Here is a 21,426-nt window from a genome sequence, read left to right on the forward strand (position 1 = left end):
GCATAGAAGGATGATGATGACTTCTAACTCAATATTCTAATTTAGAATAAGGGTTTACTACTTCAGCTTTGAAGAGGTTATAAAAGTGGTATAGGATTAGCCATATATTAGGAGCTATTGGTCCTAAATGGATTAGAAATTCAGAAAAGAAAGAGATTGCTAGAGACTGAGTGGTGAGTGAAGACCTTATGGAGGAGACAAAAGGTGAGATAATACTTGAAAGATGAACAAAATTCATGTAAGAAGAACAGGAAGACGTTCCAGATGAGAAGCTAATGAATGAAAAGGTGAATACAGCAAAGCACAGGGACCTCAAGGGATGGGGGAAAAGGCCAATGACTTTTGGAAATTCTTTAGAAGCTTTGGGAGAGAATGAGCTAAGTTAGCTGAAATTGGGGGTGATGTACATATGTATGTGTGTAGGTATATATCAATAGTTATAGAGAAACATATCCACACTTAGTTGGAGCCTCCAGGGGGGAAGGATGTTGGGGGTGGAGGTGAGAACAAAGTAAAAAAGTGCACAGCAGAAAACAAAAAACACTTCCAAGAAAGCAAAGAAAAGATGGACAGCTCTCAACACAACGTGTAGTATTTATCATACAGGCTTTCTTGAAATGAAAATGTATTGTTACATTTTTTGAATTCCCTCTTATGTCCTGTTATGCACATGACATGCTTCCTCCCTCTTACTTTGTATTTAAGTTCCAATATTTCAGTTTATGATATGCTTTTGTTTCTTTTCTCTATTCTGTGTTTGTGTTTGAGTCTAAAATAAAAGTTAAGAAAAGGGAATTGGGGGTGAAAAAATGGCTATGGAAAGAAGCAAGAGAACACATGTTGAAAATTTCTCTCCCTTCTATTTCTAGAAAATACAATAGAAGAATTATAGGGTTTTTGTTAATAGATGGTTTGCAATATCAAATTCTGAAAGAGAAAAGGTCATAACCTTATGTACACAAACCACATTGGAGTAACCAATATGGAAAGGTACAGAATAATTGAAGACTAGATGAAGGTCAAATGATTCCCTGGATTTGTTTTCTACAAACTGTGACCTTGAAAAAATTCCAAATGTTTGTTACTATCAATCCTCCCCCCACCTTTCCTAGACTTCTCTGTCTTCCTTCTCCCAACACTTCTGCAGTCTTCTTCTCAATGAAGCAACAGAGATCAAAGATGGCAGCAAGTGAGTGAAAATCAGATTCAGCTGAACAAGTTTTTGCTCTGTTCAGTAGTCAGCATTGTGTTTGAAATTGAGGGGGCAGGGAGGGAGGGAAGAGGCATGTCCCTAGTCTGTAATAAGCTGTAAATACCTGGAGTAAAGATGAGTCAGTCTTGCATCCCCAAAGTGTTATGGCACATTTCCAACTGGATGTTGCATAGGCATCTCATGCTTCACATGATCCAAACAGAACTCTTTGCCCTCAAACCCTCCCTTTTCCTAAATGTCCCTATTTCTGTTGAAGGTACCAATATCCTTCCCATTACCCAGACTCACAAACCTGATGGCCTCATTCCTGACTTTTTCGCACCTTACCTTACAAATCCATTTAGTTGCAAAAGCTTGTCATTTCTTCCTCCATGTTTTTTTTTGCATCTACCCCCTTCCTTCTCTTCACACAATCACCATTAGAACCAAATCACTTCTTCTCATGATGATTGTAATAGCCTCCTAATTCACCTCTTTATCTCAAGTCCTTTTCCATTACAATCCATCCTCCACCCAGATGCCAAAATGATTTTCCTTAAGTGTGGGTCTGATCATGTCACTTCAATGACTCCCTATTATTTCAAGGATAAAATATAACCTCTTCTGCTTGGCATTTGCAACCTTTACAACCAAGCATCAGCCTGCCTTTCTAGGCTTATTACATTATATAATATATAATAATATAATTATTATTTCCCCTAGATGCACTCTCTAGTCATACCCAACTGGCTTTCTTATCATTCCTCACAAACAACATGCCCTCTTCCATCTCCATTCATTCCCCTATTTGTGCTGTAAATTTATGCTTCAGTGGACTCCCTCCTCTCTTCTACTTCTTAGACCAGGTTTCCTTCAAGGCCCAGCTCAAATAACCCCTTCTATAGGATGTCTTCCCTGACTCCCCCAGCTGCTAGTGCTTTCCCTAGCCAAGTACCTTGTTATCTCTCTTGTACATTCCCATGTAGGTACATATTGTCTCCCCCAGCTAGACTGCAAGGTCTTCAAGGGAAGGGACTTTTTATTTCACTTTGCCTTTCTATCCCAAGCACCCAGCACACAGAAGGTGTTTGATAGATGTTTTTTGATTGAAAGCAATTTGACAGTGGAAAAGCATAGTTCAAGGTAACACATGACCAAATACAGCAGTATTTGGGGTATAGCAGAGGAAACAACAAACTTTCATTTTAAATGAAGATTATCCAATTTATGTGACTCATTCATCCACGAGGAAGTACTTTCATGAGCTTAGGCACACAAACTTCAAAATCACACTCACCTTCAATAAAGTCATGGCGACATGTGCCTTCATTCAGGGAGATGGAGAATGACTACAATCTCATTGGCTTATTCAGAACCAACCTACCTCTTTCTCCTGGGCTCCCTGGCTGACCTGGGTTGCCTGGGAAGCCTGGTAGGCCTGGAGGTCCTTGTTCACCAGGAGTACCAGGAGAACCTTGTCTTCCTGGCTCACCAGGAGGCCCAGGAACAGTCCGGATGGATGAAGAATGACTTGGAATCTGATTGAGGATAGATGTGTACCTGGCCATGTGACCTAAACAAAACAAAAGAGAGCCAACTTAATGCAACTTTTCAGGAAAAGAGGGGGACAGTAGTTTTTACTTTAGGATTGGGGGGAGGTGGAGTTAGAGTTTCCAACAATACATCATCTTCCCCTCCTCCCTCAGTGAAGAAAGTACTCCCTCTAAAACCTTCTTATTTGCCAATATTTTTTTTAAGTTTACTTTGGATTGTGTTCAAGGTACATCTAATGTGCTTGGAATTCTGCAATGAACTATTCTTCAACATTTTTATAAACACCACAGAGCAGAAGATTATTCTTAGTTATAAATCCTGTCTTTACCACCAACATTTACCTGACCCCTGACCCTTCACTCAGCTGCCTCATTCTCCAGCAACTTTTCCTGAGTTTTTTGACTTCTTTCCCAACCCACAAAACCCTGCTCCACCCTGCTGCTAGCAATCCCCCTGACAAGTGCCCTGAATCAACGCACCTCCTAGCTGCCAAGCCCTTCTCTTGTCCCTTGGGTAGTAACCTTTGCTCATGAATCAGCTGCAAAAACTCTCACTAACTGTGAAAAAAATAATAAAAAACTCACCCCCAAATTCTGAGTTTTTTTCCCTAGCTCAACTATTTCTTTAAAAATTCTAAGTCTGAGCATAGAATTAGGTGGACCTTTATTTTATCCAGCAGTGTCAGGGAATATAACTTATGTCATAAGTCAACTATCCAGAGAACTGAAACTCATCCCTCGCATGAGAATCTTTGAAGAAATTATCATCTTTCTTGGTGGAAATCATTCTAAAACACTTCATGATTTGTCTAAACAACGTATACTGATATAATTAAACTTTTCTTAATAGTTTAGTGCCATTGTTTTAAATATTAATTATCATATTAAGTAGAATCACAGATCTGCGCCTACTTTTGAATCTTTCTGTCTCCTTTCTCACTGTCAAGGTGTCAGTTCTCATTTCTGCTATTAATGTACATGCCCCTGATGACCCTCTCCAAATATCTCCTCTCATTTCTATTTGGTTACTTCTGATATACTTTTATATAAGAATTATTTGTTAAATAAAATTCAGTATGGGTCTGGGTCAGGAGGTTAGTTTTAATTTTACTTTTAGGTACTTTATGATAGCTCTTTGTGGGGCTCAGAAGAATCTGAACTGACCTCTTGTCTAGACCATTGGGTATATTAATATATAAAATTTTGTACAATTTCTTTGACCAAGTACTGCTGATAATTGCTTGTTAAAAGATAGGTCCTTTAAAAAATAATGATGATAATGATAATATTATAACAATATTGGTAGCTTACAGATACATGTAGTGCTTTAGTGTTACAATGCAGTTGATTCTTATGACAACCAATACAGTAGGTAGTGTAAGTTTCATGTTTCTCATTTAGTCAGTTAGAAAAATTCTGAGGCTCACAGGGTTTAATTGATTTGCCAAAGGTCATACATCACAGTTCAGACTTATTAGGTCTTTAGACTCCAAGTTCCCTGATCTTTTTTCATTGTTCCTGTGCCTTTCAGATCATATCCCATGATCCAATCTTCCTTTCTACCTTCATATCTGATCCTGTGACCTGTTCCTCCATTCCACTCATACACTTCCACTCCTGCAAGAGGTAGGTTGGTTTGGATACATAGATAATCACAACTGGAATCCCACTATTACCCATAAACATTCCTCTAAGTGATCTTAATCTCCTACCATTTCACTTCTCCTTTATGCCTTGTACTTCTTAAACCTAGTCTTAGCCCATATCATACACTCTAATCCCTCTATGCCTCAGTACCATCTCAAACGCATTCCTAGTCTTTATCTTCCCTTTAATCCTTCCACAGCTCAGTGCTTTCTCAGGCCATTACCCCTTCTCAGATTTCATCTTTTCCCCCTCCTCATCTCAATCCTGTAGTTAAATAGCTCAACTCCACCCCATCTTCTACTCTTGAAATTCCTTGTTCATTTTTTCCAGTCACCAATCATAGTCTTTTGCTTAAAATCTCAAGCCTTAATTACTCTCACCATTTTCCTCCTTTATTTTTGCTCATGTGTCACTAAATGGAGCTGGAGGAAGGTATGCATGGGGCCTGACTAGTTATTTAACTTCAACCGGGCCCTCACTGCTACAAGGTAATCATTTTATACATCCCTAGCTGATTTCTTATCCCACTTCTCAATTATAGGGTTTAGAACAGTTACTGTTCTAAATCTTATCTCCTCTTCTCAATCCTCCCCCATGACCCCAACCTTATCTCTTATCTCTTAAATGACCTTATCTCTTAAATCACTGAGAAAATGGAGGCTATTTGTAGTAAGTTCCCTTGTTTTCTTGTTTCTTCATCTCATCCCTGACATCATCCCTTAGTCTCAGTAATGAGGAGGCCTTTCTCTTTTCAAATGTGCCTTTTATCCCATCCCATTCCATTTTCTCTAGCAGACTGTACCCTCAGTCATAGCTTTTCTTGTTCAAGTCTCTCCCTACCTAATGGTTCTTCCCTAACTGCCTTCAAACGTACCCATATAGTCCCATCCTAAAAACAAAAAAACAAACTTAATTAGACCCTGCAATCTCAAGTTATCATCATATAACTCTCTTCCCTTTCTAAGCCAAATTCCTAGAAAAAGCTGTCTACATTCATTGTTTCCATCTCCTCTCCTTTCATTCTCTTTTCAAAACTTTGCACCTCATTACTCAATACCCCTTCCAAAGTTATTAGCCCTTTCTAGTTTTATTTTTCTTCTACCATTCGTTTTGTGCTCTCTGGAACCCTCTCCCCAACCTTATTAACAAATTTCCTTTTGTTTCTTTTCCTTTCACATTCCTTTCATTTCCTGTTATTCACTGAAACCTAGGTTTCTCTTGAAGCATCGCTATCATCTGACACTTTTTAGGGATGGCAGTTTCTTCTTTCAAACCCCTTGATAATAATAGCTGTAATAATGTTAGCATTTAGGAGCAGGGGGGAGGAGTTGGCCTACTCCTTTTGCAGTAGACCTTCCTCTCCAAGGCTGTCTTTCATCTACTCAGTTTATGTCATGTATACACCCATTTATATACATGTTTTCTCCCCTTATTATAATTTAAACACTTTGAGGGCAGGAACTATTTTCCCTCTTCCTTTGTATCTGTATTGCTTACTTAGCACAAAACACATACTTAACAAATGCTTATTAGTTGATTAATAGGCACCTTTGTTCTAAGTTCTCCAAACCCTCTTCAGCTGAATTTGCCCCAGGTGCTAGAAATCCTAACCAGGGCCCACCTCAGTGGAAAGCCACTAGCAAGTATTAGTAAGAGGAGGGCCATAATAAATGGATGGGTAAGTAAAGTGAGGGCAGAAGCAGAGAGCGATGATTAGTTAAATCCCACAACTGTGGACTGTGGAAAAGTTATCCTTGAAAAGGAAGAAATGAGACAAGGCTGTGAATAAATACCATCAGAATAATGAAAATGCTTCCTGGTGTATTTTTTGGCACAAGACCCAAGGCATAAAAAGGAAAGGGCCTTGGACCACAATAAGAGATAACACATGTGAAATGGGTAAAAAGGAAGCACTAATTCTAGCCAAAGGAACTTATGGAAACCAACACTGTAAAACATTTCTAGGACATAACTTACTTATTTACTTACTTGCTTGCTTACTCTGGATTCCCTCTAAAGTTTGGCATCAGAGTAAGAATACCCATTCATTTTAATAAGGCACATTCTGTCAGGCCAATAGGGCTGACATTAAAAGATCCAGATTGCAACCTTGCCAAACTGATAATTTTAATTACTGTAGCCAGAGATAGAGTCACATAGTGTATAAAAAGCCAATCAGAAAGACCTAGTTTCAAAAATAATTGCTAGGATGTATGTTCATCCTTCATTGCCAGAGAAGACATGCCATCAGAGAAATGATGACATGACTTCCACTTGACTTTGTTTTGAGTGAGGGAGGGGGGGTGCAGGTCACCAGGCTCACTTCTTCTCCACAGCCATCTGAATCCAGTGACCAGATATTCATCAGAATGACTGGAGATGACCTAGGATGAGGCAATTGGGGTTAAGTGACTTGCCCAAGGTCACACAGCTAGTGAGTGTCAAGTATCTGAGGTGGGATTTGAACTCAGGTCCTCCTGACTCCTGCACTGGTGCTCTATCCACTGCACCACCTAGCTGCCCAGCTAGGATGTATATAAAGCTAGAAGCTTTACAAAGCACTTTATGTATGTTATCCTTTGTTCCTTACAGTACCTCAGTGAGGTTAATGGCATTATTATTTCCATTTTGTAGATGAGGAAACTGAGGCTGAGAACAGCCAAATGACTTGCCCAGGACAACACTGATTGGAAGTGCCTAAAGGAGAATTTGAATTCAGATGTTCCTCATTCCAACACTATCCACGCTACTTTTAAGTCCTATCTTTCATAAATACTGGTTCTTCAGTCCTGGGTAATTATATCACTTAACCTCCCAGACAATTCCCTTAAGACTAGGTTTCAAAGTAGCTATGGATAAGTACCCATAGAGGAAATTTCCATGCCAGAAATTCCCTATCTCAATGAAATCATGAGTCTGGACTCTCCCCCCCACCTCCAAATACTAATAGATACAGATTCTTGTGGTGATTAGTCTTACTGTAAGTAGTCTAAAGCCTTGCCTCTGGGATGGTTTGATGGTTACACAAACAGACTTATCTTAGAGGTACCCTCTTTCTGGACTGTCAAAATGAATGGAAAATTAAAATAATGAAGAACAGGAGCTTACTCTGGATGAGCTGTTCACATACTTGTCGAGCCACTGTACGAACCATGGCATGAGATTGCAAGTCACCCTGGATGAACAAAAAGGAAAAGAAAAAAGTATTCATCACTCCCGGGTCAGTGAGCACTGCTTATCAATTAGTATTTATCAAGCACTTCCCATGTGCCAGGAATTGAGTTAGGGATAAAAGGATAAAAAAAGAAACAGACACTATGCCTGCCTTCAGGGAATTTGCATTCTACCAGGAAGAGAAAACATGTACAAATGTAAATATATGTGTGTACATTATACATATGTTATACATGATCAGCTAATTAAAATAAACTAAAATGAAATTAAATATATGTACTCACAAATTATACATATATAATGTATAAATATATTACATATGTGCACATATTATACACATATGTACATAATATGTACAAATTAAAAGACAAGATGAGGTGTGGGGGGAGGCAATAAAGAAGATCAGGAAAAGCCTAGCTAAGTATCTCTGTGGATAGAGCTCTGAGCCCAGAGTCAGGAAGACCTAAGTTCAAATCTAGCCTCATATACTTCCCTGCTGTGTAACCCTGGGGAAATCATTTGACCTGTCTGCCTCAGTTTTCTCAATTGTAAAAATGGAGGAAATAATAGTCCCTACTTCCCAGGGTTATTCTGTGCCACATTAGCACGTGTTAAATGCTAGCTATTACTGATAACGGCAAAGGTCAACTTGAGCTGTTTTGAAGGGAACAACTTTAGGCACAGCCTTATCTCCTAAGGAACTATAGGGGTTTCCCTGAAGGATATGGTCTATGAGGCATTCACATCACCACTGAAAGGTGTGTGGGGAAGGAAAGGTTGTATCTATTATCACATCTGTTGAATTTAGATGGGACTCCAGCCCTGTAGTAGACACAGAAAACCAAAAACCTACTATACTCATATTGTCAATTTTCCCAATGTATTGTTCAAAGGAAAAGCTCATTGGATACTTCTGTATTTAAGCCTATAAAAGATTCTAAAACAAACCCATGCATTCTATCAGAGCTACCTTGGTAGCTCTTGGTAACTTAACTCTGAAAGGAAAAGGAAGAACCTTAAGCTAAAGTCTGAGCTTTACTAACCACTGTTGCCAACACAGCTTAGATTTTGGGCCAATGTTTATTACATAAGATTTCTAATATATTATTCAGTCAGTCCGTACTTTGATTCTGTGTCTGACTCTGGTGTACTGGCTAGCCTTTAACTCTCCAGGCTGGAACAAGTCCATCAGAAAAATGAGCATAACATGAGGATAATGATAACAGTTAGCAACAATAATAATTACGTTTGTACAAAGCTTTTAACTTTTTGAAACTCTTCTGGAGCTATTAAAACATTTGCTCTTCAGAATGACCCTGTAAAGTAAGTAGGACAAGTATAATTACTTTCATTTTACAAATGAAAAACAGGCCTGTAGAGGTCATTAGCAGAGGGAGTTCTAGAGGCCAGCCCCTCAGTCAGGCTCTTGTCACTACAATATAATGCCTCATTAATTTTTAATATCAAAGGAGGTCCAAGAGGGGCCCAATAATGAAAAAATAATGACAAGAAACAGCAATTCTTTAGTAAAAACATGCTCATATGACTGACATCAGAGCAGGAGAATGAGGGGCTTTTACACAGAGACAAGCACTACTAAAACAAGTCATGGTCCACAGCGTCAAAGGTACTCTCAGTTGGGTGGGACATCCAGATCACCACTGAAAGGTGTGTGGAGAAGACAGAAGCTCTGGGACATTGGAGGAGGCTGAAAGGGGGAAGTCAGCATGTGCTGGGCTTTGGGGTGGGGGAAGGAGCTTACCAGCCTTTATTCTGGTAGCCTTCCGTTTTAAGTTCTCATGCTTGCTCACTAGACGCTTAAACTCTGTTGTTTCTGTGCTGCTGAAGGACCCTGAGTACTCTCAGCCCTTTCCAAATTGTTTTATGAAAGTCAAAGCCCTAGTTGCCTCACCCTAGTTAAGGTTCTGGCAAATGAAATTTTAGGCCCAACGAGGTATCCGACGCTGACAAATTCAGTCATGGTCTACTTACCCGTTCCCCTCTTTCTCCTTTTGCTCCAGGAATACCCTGAAAGAAATGACAAATGACAGTTACTTTTGACATAGTGTGTAACCAAACATCCCACCGGTGTACCACCTTCCATATCAGAGTACACTAAATAGGACAGACAGTATAACAATGTAACAATAAATAGATACATAGTATAAGCCACTATCATAATATGTTTCCTTTCAATCTGATTCCATGAAAGATGGTGGGATTCAAGAAACATGGAGACATTACTATTTCCCTTTTTTTAAAAAAGTTATAATATCTAAGTGTTCTCATTCATTCTTCTGTTAATAGGACTAGTTCCCATTACCAGGAGTAGAATTATTTTGTTCATAAGATCATAATTTTTGAGCAGGAAGGTATTTAATGCCCTAGTTTGACAGCTTCATTTTAGAGATTAGGAAAATGAGTCAAAGATGATAATGATTTGCCTAAGGTCATACAGTTAATATGATTTGGAGGTAGACTTGACTCTAGGTCCTCTTGACTCTAAGGCCAGCTTTCTATGGACTTTGCCTCTCAGGAGTAAAATATAGTAGACATTTGAATGTTTTTTAAATTGAATTAAACTGTAAAAGTTGGGAAATATATTTACTACACGAATCTTTTCAATAAGACCCATATGCAGTGCCAAATGTCTAATCTATAAAGGCAGCTACTTCTCAATATCACCTACAAATCAGCCACATAGTAATTCAATTCAATTTGACAAGGGGAAGGAAAAAGGAGGGAGATACAGAATTGGCATTTATTAACTTTTAATTAATTATTAATTCATTACATCTACTATGTACCAAATGGGGCAGCTAGATGGTGCAGTGGATTCAGCACCAGGCGTGGGAGTCTGAAAGATCTGAGTTTAAGGCTGACCTCAGATATTTATTGGCTCTGTGACCCTGGGTAAGTCACTTAATCCCTATTTGCCTCAGTTTCTCATATGAAAAATGGGGACACATTGGAAAAGGAAATGGCTAACTACTCCGGAATCTTTGTCAAGAAAACCTAATGTAAAAAAGTCCATGGAGTCAGGCAGAGTTGAACGGAACAATACAACAGCAAATGTACGAGGCACTAGGCTAAGTACTTTATAAATATTATTTTATTTGATCTCCACAACAATCCTGGGAAGTAAGACTTATTATGATTCTCATTTGACAGTAGAGGAAACTGAGAGAGACAAAGGCTAAGTAGCTTTGTCCGAGTTACATAGCTAGTAAATAACAGGGGCAAGATTTGAACTCAGGTCTTTCTGACTCCAAGCATAGTGCTCCATCTACTGGAATTCCTGGCTGCCTCAACAAACATTTATGGAGCACTTACTGTGTGCAAAATACTATGCAAGGCACTGGGATACAAAGACAACAAAACACCTATTCTTTAGTTTTCAGGACAAGGTAGGAAGGGTCAGTTGGAGTTTTTGCAAAACAGTGCCCCTGTGTAATAAGAAATCATTGTTTATTCTAACTTGTCTGACCCATTTCCTTTGATTTTGCAGAGTAAAGCAAAACCAAATAAAAATTCCTCACCAGGTTAATTCCCATAACTCCACCAAAAGCATACTTTGAGGGAAAACACATATTCCGTGAAGATGCTGAGTAGACTGGCAAAAGTGGCCAATTTTCCTTTGAACTTAAGTAACATTTGAAATATAAAGAAAAGAAACTACAGTAGTCACATTCATAGAATCTTAGGACGGAAGAGATCTTAACAAGCATCCACTGGCATCTGCTTATTTTAGGTTACCTACAAAATAATCCCCAAATCCTTAACCAGATTTTGAAGTTCCTCCATAATTTGACCTTGGCCTCGCTTTCAAACCTAATCTTATTCTTTCTTTGCATAAATTCTATTCCACAGTCAAACTAGACTGTTCATTATTCCCTAAACATGAGGTTTCCCACTTCCATTCCTTTGCCCATCATTTCCCAGCCCCTTCACTATTCCATTTCTGCCAGTCAGAATTTTCTTGTTTTTGTTGAGTCATTTTTCAGTTGTGTCCATCTCTTTGTGATCCCATTTGGGGTTTTCTTGGCAAAGATACTGAAGTGGTTTGCTATTTCCTTCTTGAATTCCTTTTATAGATGAGGAAACTGAAGCAAACAGGGTTAAGTGACTTGCCCAGGGTAACACAGCTAGTAAGTATTTGAGACCAGATTTGAACTCAGGAGGATGAGTCTTCCTGACTCCAGGTCCTATATTTTATTCACTGCACCACCTAGCTGCCTCACTCAGAATCTTACCTCTCTTTTAAGGCTCACCCCAAATACCACCTGCTTCAGGGAGCCTTCCCTGACTGCCTTCCACATTCCCTTAACTCAGAAGTGATTGGAACTCCTCCTCTGGAGGACAAAGAGAGGTAGAGTAGAGAGAGACCAGGATATGGACTCACAAGTCCTGAATTCAATTTGGAATTCTGTCTTTTACTACTTGTGTGACCTTCAGCAATCATTTAACCTTTCTAAGTCTCATTCTTCTCATCAATTGCATGAGGAAGGAAGTTGTACTCCTTCTGATTGCTGAGGTCTCTCCCGGTTCTACTACTATGTATGGTTCAATAACTTGAATTCTCCTGGCATTCTGCTTGTCTCTTTCTTATGGTACTCATCATGGACTACTTCACATTATAATATTTTATTTGTATATGTCTATATGTACTTGTATATCTATATGATCCTTCTAGATTATAGTCTCCTTGAGGTGAGGTACAGTGAATTATTCACCTTTGTAATCTGCACAGTGGCTTGGATACAACAGTCCAATGAATACTTGATGAATGAAGGAAAAATTTAGCCCTGGGGAGGTAAAGTGACTTGCTTGTGGTCACATAGTTGGTAGTAAAGCCAGAACTAAAAGTAAGATCTTCTGATTGGGTTCTAGCCATGCTTTGACACAATCAATAGCATTATACCAAGGTTAATGAAGAAGTCTAAATTCTGATCCTAGAGTTAAAATTTTCAGATAAAGATAAATTCTTGTAAAGGGGTCCTTTAAATGACTACCTACCTAGAAGAGCACTCTCAACTCTGTACCTATTCATTGGCTGCCCCCATGTTCGGGACTCAGCTTAAATTCCACCTTCCTGAAGAAGTCTTTCTTGTCCCACCCCCCCAGATGAAGTGATTACCTCTCAATTACATGGTATGTTATCTCTTCCATACTTAGTTCCTGGCATATTGTTTACCCATTAGAATGCTGGCTCCTTGAGGACTGGTGGTATTTTTCTTTTACTTTGTATCATAACACGTGGCATACAGTAAATTCCTCTTTTTTTGGAGGAGGGCAGGAGTAATCAGGGTTAAATGACTTGCCCAGGGTCCTATATCTAGTAAGTGTCTTAGGCTGGATTTGAACTCACGTCCTCCTGACTCCAGGGCCAATGTTCAATCCATTGCACCCTCTTCTGCACCTCATTCCCACAGTAAATTCTTGAATGACCAGAAAGAGACCCTGTTCTGAATAGTGAAGTCTTAGGTTTAAGTCTTAACTCTATGTTTTACCTTCTCTATAACCTTGGAAAAATTTATTAATTTCCCTGGGCATCAGTTTTCTCTTCTGTAGAACAAAGTAGTTGGCTTAGATAGTCTCTAAAGCAGGGTTTCTTAAACTGGGGTTAATAAATATTTTGACAGCTATTTCAATATCACTGGATTCCTCTGTCACCCTATGTCCTTTATGCACTTAAAAGCATTATTCTGAGAAGGGCCCTGTAGGTTTCACTAGACTACCAAAGGAGTCTCTGACACAAAAAAATTTAAGAATTCCTGCTTTAAAGTCTCTTCCAGCTCTACATCCCACGATCATAATAAAATCTTAACTATTTATGCCTGGGAGAGGTGGAAAGGATCCAATTTTACAGATGAAGAAACTAAGGCAAAAGAGGGGTAAGGGACTTGCCCAACATATGGCAGAATCAAGATTTGAACCTAAATCTTCCAACTCTAAATCTACAGCTCTTTCTGCTCAGGCTGCATGTACCATTCAGGCAAGAACTGGTGCAGCAGCAGAACTTTCTGCTCTAAGAAGCAGGAGGCCCAAAGTGGGTGTTTGGCACTGACATGGGAAACATGTTGTCTTGTTCAAGTGCTGCCCTTGTCTGTCTTTCTTGGCCTCTTTTCCTCCTACCTTCCTAGACAGAGCTCCAAATAAAACCAAGAAAGCCTTCAAGGTCCAAATAGCGGCCATGATTCACCGAGAATGACAAGTAGCTGAGCACAAACTGCTCTACAATCCATGGACACAAGGCAAAAGGAAGTCTCTGGCCCTGACTGGAAATTGGGCCTCTTTTTTAAAGTAAAAAAATCAAAGTTCTTGGGGACCCTAATTCTGAAACCTTAACTATTCTCTGGGAAACACAGAAGGGGAATCTTGACTGTGGCATTTCCCACTTGAAAGAATAAACATAAGGTGTAACTATATAAAGTAACCAGAGTGATTGTCCCATGTGGCTCATAACTCATTTCAAAAGCCGCTTAGACAGATGTGCCTTGTGAGTAAGGGCCTATGTGGAAATCAAAATGTGTGGGTGAGATGGCTGATGATAGGTCTGGCCTGTGCAAATTCTTAGGCAGAGTGAAATTTGGGCAGATCAAACCATTTTTTGCAAATATAAAGATGAAATACATTATGATTTTATATATGAGCAGTCAGAGATTAGGGGGATAGGAGGTTGAAGGCAGGGATAAAATGTGAAAGTCATGAGAATATTCAGAGGCTCTAACAGATTTACTCTTCCAGGCACTAGTCACTCTATCCAAAGTTTCCGAGGGACGGAAATGCTAACTAGAATAAACGTGTTAACAGGAGATGACTGTGAACGTATCACAATACTTTCAAGGAGGTTCTAGGTCACCTTGTGGTCCAGTGTTTCCTGTAATACCTGGAATGGCTGGGGCTCCTGGGATACCTTAGTACTTCCCTTACTTATCATCTTTCCAAAATTATGGTTATATTTGGAGATGTTCATATACTTATATGTTCTTATAGTTTTTATGTCAGACTGTTGACTAATATTAATGGAAAGAATTATTGAATTGTTTTGTTTTTTAGAATTACAGGTCATCTAGTCTAGTAACTTTATTTTAAATATCAAGAAACTGAGACCCAGGAAGGTTCTCACTTATTTCTTTCTTTTTCTCATTTCATCAAATTTAAAGAAGATTCCAGAAGATTTAAGAGCTAAAGATAAAAGATAGGTAAATGATAAAGAGCAGAGATGTAAAGGCAGAGAATTCCATTTAAGGAGTTTGATTTACACTTTTATTCCTAATGCTGTATATTTAAGTAAGAGACTTTGGCTCTTAGGGAGGAAAATCACATTTTCACTCCATATTTGAATTTTACAAGCACTTTAAAATTTCAAATCATGAGTTAGGCTTTACCTACATACATCCCTATGGTCAAACTCTCTAATCTTTTAAAACATCAAGCTGCACCGAACTAAATCTGGTCTTGATACCTAGCTTGTGAACAAACATAATTCAAGCACTTGTTTCTAATTCTTTCCTCTTGTGGCCATTTGGTATTATTTCCTCTTTGTCTTGTCTCCTCTGTTAGACTTAAGTCCCATAAGAAGCTTTCTTTAAAACCTCCTCACAGTCCTTAATATAAGGCTCCATATCCAAGAAATGTTTCTGAGTGACAGAAATGCTAACTGGAATAAATGTGTTAACAGGGGATGGCTAGAATGATCATGGCTGTGAACAAATTACAATACTTACAGGAGGTCCTAGGTCACCTTGTGGTCCAGTATTTCCTGTGATACCTGGAATGCCTGGGGCTCCTGGGATACCCTAGTAGATGTCCAGGTAAACAGAGAGAATCAAGACCCACATTTCTTCATCAATAACATTCAAAATTCTAACAGTTAAACAAACAAATAACAAAGTTCTCTTCTCTATCTCAAATTACTGACCAGTGGTATATTTCACAGCCTCTTTCCTCCTTCCTATTTCCCCACATTTCCTCCCCTATTTCCTTCACTTCCAGGAAAACAGAGGACCAATTTCCAAGTAGACCCCATTCCTGAAGTCAGAAGAGATTTTGCCAAATTCATGACCCATTTATATCCAAAGGAAAATTGAATAAATGGGTTTGATCAATTGCCAATGTGGCAAAATCATAGAATTATATGAACCACAAATAGGTAATTTATATTTAGAATGTCATATAGTATTATATTTAAATGTGCTACAGTCTATTAAGGCAGCCACTACCCAATTATTACTGCAATTTTTTCATTTCCCCATACATCCAAATTAGCTTGACATTTAAATAATGATTTTTTTGAATGAACATATTGTCTGAATACATTTTCATCCGAGTAAAAAAAAAATCAAAAATTCTCACAAGTATGATTCCTTTTGCCATCTCATGATTCAATGCAATAGCTATGTTAGCAAATAATTTATAAATGTCTTGTTTCCAATAAAAGTGAAAGTGCAGCTTCAGCAATTTACCAGAGAACTCTTCACTCCAAATGTCTGTTCTTCTTTAGAGGAGGGAACCAAGCTACTAACACCAGTTAGGTAATACCTTTAATATTAATATCAATACATACCAATAATAACAAAATAAAAATAATTCACTTCTAAATAGTGCCTTAAAGTTCCCAAGCACTTTACATACTTGACCTTAATAGAGTTTGGTTTAGACAATGAAGAGCACACCACTAATTATGAATAAAGGTTCATAAAAAATATTTCTTGAATTTAATTTAATCAGAGTCCTAATTAGGGTAGAGTATCCTTAGCTCTATCCTAGGGTGCTGACATCTTGAGGGGGAATATTTCCTTCTTAGTCTCATAGTTTGAGTCAGCTTCTAAATCTATGTCATATGATAACCCTCCATCCCCAAAGATGGCACCTCTGTCCTGGGGTCTGCCTTCTGCTCCCCTTCTCCCCACTTTTCATCTTACCCTGATTATATTTTCTATCATTTGGAGCTGAGATAAACAGAACCCAAATCAGTTATCTTCTTCCATGGTCCTTTATCTTTTTCTCTGTCCTATTCAAATGAATTTTCCCTAGGCACTACAAGTCATAGTTCTACCTCTCAATTGGATTTAATAGTTTTGGGATTTTGGTTAGGGAGTCAGCATAATACCTCACAGATAGAAAAAAAAACTATTTACAACCTTAATGTCAAAGAAAATGCCACCCTCCATAAGAAGAACACTATTATTTTGATGTTCACACACAATTTATTCTGTGATAATTGCTCCAGAGAATATTCTGGTGATTGGTATTTCGACAGCTCCACTAGTACCCTCAAAATAGCAGGAGAAAGCAAAGAAAGTTTCCAGCACCCTGGGTGGGTCCCCTGCAGGGAAATTATGGGAGAACATGGACCAGAGTCACATGAGACGGGCATACATGGATGGATCATGAGTTGCATCAGCAGAAGGAACTCCTAAATTGATGAGATTACATAACTATTTGATAACATTCAGGGAAACATTATGTTCAGCATCAAAGGGAGGTCCTTCAAGCTGAAACTTCCAAAGAGCAAACAAATCCACTGTAGCCTCAGCACCTCGTTTCTAAATCTACCCTGACAATTTCAACTAATGAGATCTGTTAAGAGAATCATTCTGAGAATGATGTTAAATATTAATTGATCCATCATATGGTACTTATAGCCTTTGGACTAGTGTGACCATTCAGCCTTCCCTAGAAAAGGGCAGCCCCTTTCAGTGACATGCAGGGAAATGTACCTATGAAACACTGGAATCTCAAAATGATAAAGCTGGGAGGGGTTTTATATATCACCCAGTCCAATATCTTATTTTTTTTTCGTAAATGTGGAAACAAGGGTCGTGTCCACAGTAAGCCTATCTTTCACAGTTGCAGAAATGATGATTTAGGTTATAATTATATAATGATGATAATCACTGACATCGACATAGTGCTTAAAGGTCCACAAAATGCACATTATCTCTGGAAAAGAAAATGCAAAAGAAAAAAAACCAATTGGAAAGAAAGTCTATTCCATCAGAATCTGCAGACACTTACAATTGGTCCAGGAGGTCCTGGGGGGCCAGTGGGTCCATCTTTACCAGGCAGCCCCTAGAACAAAGAAATATAAAGTATATAAATCATTCTTTAGCATGAGGCTTTCAGAAAAGGCTTTACAAATTTTGGGGTGCTAAGACCTGCTGTTTATTCTGGGCTACCAAGGAATGGTTTCTTTCAAACTCTTCAGGAGAATGTCTTTTTGGCAGTATCTTTGGCAATACCTTTGTGTCTTTTGGCTGTGTTAAATGATCCTCTGTGGGACTTTAAGGTGTAAAAATTACCACTTACAACCTTAAACAGGAACTAGTGTCCAGAATGTGTTTTTATAAAATTAAGCATAACAACTGAGAAGGGAGCCATTCCCCTGGTAAATAATGACCAGGTAAGAAAATGAATTAATAACTGATGGCTTAAGAGGACCTTAGATGCTGCTGTTTTCATTTTTGAAGGGGACCAATGACGTCGAAAATCTCTTTGCCAGAAGTCAATATTGCTAATCAGATTCTATGGCGAATCTGAGTCTATCAAGAGAAAATAATCAAAACCTGCAATTCCTTTGATGTGAGGACCCTGCAATGTAAAAAACCCTCTTCCCTGACACACAGACAGATAAATCATCTGTAACTTATAGTCTTATACAGTTGCATAGGGACACCAAGAAGTTCACTTATGTGCCCATGGATACAAGCCTAATAAATATCAATGGCAGGATTTGAACCTGTTCTCTTGATTCAAAGGCAAGAATTCTTAACTATGCTATATATATATATATATATATATATATATATATGTCTAAGTTCAGCCTTTTTTTTCTGCTCAAGTCTGACTCTTTGTTACTCCATTAGGGGTTTTCTTGGCAAAGATACTGGAGTGGTTTGTCATTTCCTTCTCTAATTCATTTTACAGATGAGGAAACTGAGGCAAACAGGGTTAAGTAACCTGCCCAGGGTCACACAACTATGCTATATTATATCTCTAATTATGCCTGTAAGTGCTGAAAGTTAAAAAAGTGGATTTCCTACTCTTGCATGACTAGAGCATGTGACTGAGAGTACAGGCATATGACGTTTAAGGTTGTTGTGAAACATATGAAACCTCACTGGAACACTGCTTGGCCACTCCCTCATTTGTAACTTTTCCCCTATGGAACTAACTGACCCCCTTATGTTGCTTCACTTAACACCATGGATTCATGGGATCACTAAATAGTATTAGCAGTACTAATCTTCCTCTTGAAGTTAGTCACAAAGGATTAGCCCCCTCCTTCCTTGTGCCACCATTTACTATTTCATTGAGGTTTGACAAGCATTTATTAAATATCTACTATGTGCCAGACACTGTGCTAGGTACTGGGGACAAAAAATTAAAAATGAGACATTCCCTGCTTCAAGGAACTTCCATTCTACAAGGGGCATATACAGTGGTGTTGCTGGTAAATATTTAACAATTAGCTCTCAAAAGAAAAACTCCAAAAAACAAAAATAAGGATACACTTTTAAGTTTAATTTGCATTATTAACATTTCTCTATCACTTTCTTTGGGAAGCTTCATGGTGCACTGGATAGAGTAGTGAGCTTGAAGTACAGAAGACTCATCTTCCTGAGTTCAAATCTGGCCTCAGACACTTACTAGCTGTATGACCCTGAGCAAGTCCCTTAACTCTGTTTGCCTCAGTTTTCTCATCTGTAAAACAAGCTGGAGGAGGAAATAACAAACCACTCAGTATCTTTGCCAAGCAAACCCCAAATGGGATGACAAAGACTTGGATACAACTGAAACAACTGAACAACAAAATAAGAGCATCACTTTCTTGTCTCCAGAGTCTAGATGACCAGCCAAACAATAAATCAAGTCCTGATTTATAACACTGGATAATCTCCATGTAACTTCTCACACTAAATATATAAAAATCAGCTCTTGACAGCCGGTTCAAGTTGACTTCAGCACACCCTTGGGCGTATGCCATGTTCACAGATAAGAACCTTCAAGATAAAAGTCAAATACACAGTGATTTGGGGAGGGGGGAGTATACTAATCACTAGGGGAATAAGGAAAAGCCTCTTGAAGGAAATGCCATTTGACCTGGACTTTAAAGGGAGTTCAGGGTTCCAAGAGAAGAGGAAAGGAGAGAGAATATTCCAGACAGAGGGAATAGCTTGTAGAAGAGTGAAGAGATAGGAGGTAGAACATGATGTATAGGAACAGCCAGTAAGCCAATTTGACTATAGAGTAGAATCCATTAGGATGTGTAACAGGCAACCAGACTGTAAAAATAAAGTGGAGCCTAATGTGATACGTTCCAAATCAGTGATATCAGACTCAAATAGGAATGACTCCCCACAGGGCCACATACTGACATGGAAAACCATAAGTTAGCATTATCTATGTTTTATTATATTTTAATTTATTTGTTAAATATTTCCCAATTACAAATTTAAACTGGTTCAGAGTGAGGTTTTGCGGGATGCCTGCTGTGGCTATTTGTGAGTGACCTGATAACTTATTTAGAATCTAAATGAGGAACAGAGGCATTTGTATTTTAACTTAAGGACAATGGAGAACCACTGAAGTTCTTTAAGTAAAGAAATGACAGGGTCAGATGTGCACTTTAGGGAAACCAATTTGGCAATGGGGTTGGGGACTAACTGGATGCATAGAGACCAAATAGGAGGTTATTACAATAATAATAAATAGTAGTTAAAATTTATATAGGGCCTAGTATTTGCCAGGTACTCTAAGAACTTTTCAATTAACATCTTATTTGATTCTCACAACAACCCTACAAGGTAAATGTTATCATGGTCTTCATTTTATAGATGAGGAAACTGACACAAAGGCAAAGCCAAAGGTCCAGGGTCATATAGTCAATAAGTATCTGAGGCTAGATTTGAATTCAAGCCTTCCTGGTCCCAGGTCCAGTGATTTATCTACTGTGCTACGTAAGGACTTGTACTAGAGCAACTGGGATATGAATTGTAAGAAAGGATTTATATTCTATTTGTTAAGGAGATAAGACTTAGCAACTGATCATGTGGTAGAAGAAATCTAGTAGTCATCTATGACTCCTAAGTTGTGCATCTGGGGATGGAAGACCTAGAAGAATGACGGTGTCCTCAAGAAAAGTAGATGTGCTAGGAGGAAGGCTGGGTTTCGGGGGAAAGATTATGAGTTTCGTTTTGAACAGCTGAATTTGAAATGCTATGTTACATCCAGCTGGAGAAGTCAGGTAGGCAGCTGAAGATGCAGCACTGATGCTCAGGAGAGAGAAGCGAGCTGCTTTTGTAGATTTGGGAGGCAGATGCTTAGAGATGAAAATTGAATCATCTGTTTTCAGCTGGAAACTGATGAGATCACCAAGGAAGTGAATAGGGTAAATGACAGGGCCCAGGATAGAGCCATGCAATACATCCTGGAATAGGAGATTGGGCAGGAATAATGATCCTGTAAGGTTATGGTCTGACAGATAGTCAGACAACCATGAAAGACTAATGTCCCAAAAAACCAAGGAGAAGAGAGTAACCAGAAAGAAGGGGTGGTGAACACACTTAAGTGCTGCAGGAAAGTCAAAAGGATGAAGATAGAGAAAAGTCAATATGTCATCTAATCCAAACTCTTCATTTTAAAGACTGAAAACCAGTGAGGTCAGGTGACCTGCTGAGTATGAAAAGGAAAAAAAATTACTCATAGTAATTACTAAGCTTTAGGAAGCTCCCCTTATGATACAATGACTTCTGAGTCCATTTTCAACCATGTAAAAAAATTATTGAAAGAGAACTCTTTTATGGTTTTTCCTTTTCTAAAGATATAAAAGACTAAATATTAAAATGTCAAACA

The 21,426-nt window shown here is 38.5% G+C and overlaps 1 protein-coding gene across 2 annotated transcripts in view; it reads right to left on the reverse strand.

Annotated features, from left to right (window-relative positions):
• Positions 1-21,426, reverse strand: part of COL14A1 (collagen type XIV alpha 1 chain) — a 248,731-nt gene that overhangs the window by 23,450 nt on the left and 203,855 nt on the right. For both annotated transcript variants that reach the window (XM_072603195.1, XM_072603197.1), the window contains exons 42-46: positions 17,590-17,643; positions 15,297-15,368; positions 9,559-9,594; positions 7,501-7,567; positions 2,577-2,765 (exon numbers count right to left, since the gene is read on the reverse strand). In XM_072603195.1, the coding sequence (XP_072459296.1) occupies positions 2,577-2,765; positions 7,501-7,567; positions 9,559-9,594; positions 15,297-15,368; positions 17,590-17,643 (418 nt within the window). The remainder of the gene's footprint in view (positions 1-2,576; positions 2,766-7,500; positions 7,568-9,558; positions 9,595-15,296; positions 15,369-17,589; positions 17,644-21,426) is intronic.

Source organism: Notamacropus eugenii, chromosome 4, assembly GCF_028372415.1.
Source record: "Notamacropus eugenii isolate mMacEug1 chromosome 4, mMacEug1.pri_v2, whole genome shotgun sequence".
Classification (NCBI taxonomy): Eukaryota; Metazoa; Chordata; class Mammalia; order Diprotodontia; family Macropodidae; genus Notamacropus; species Notamacropus eugenii.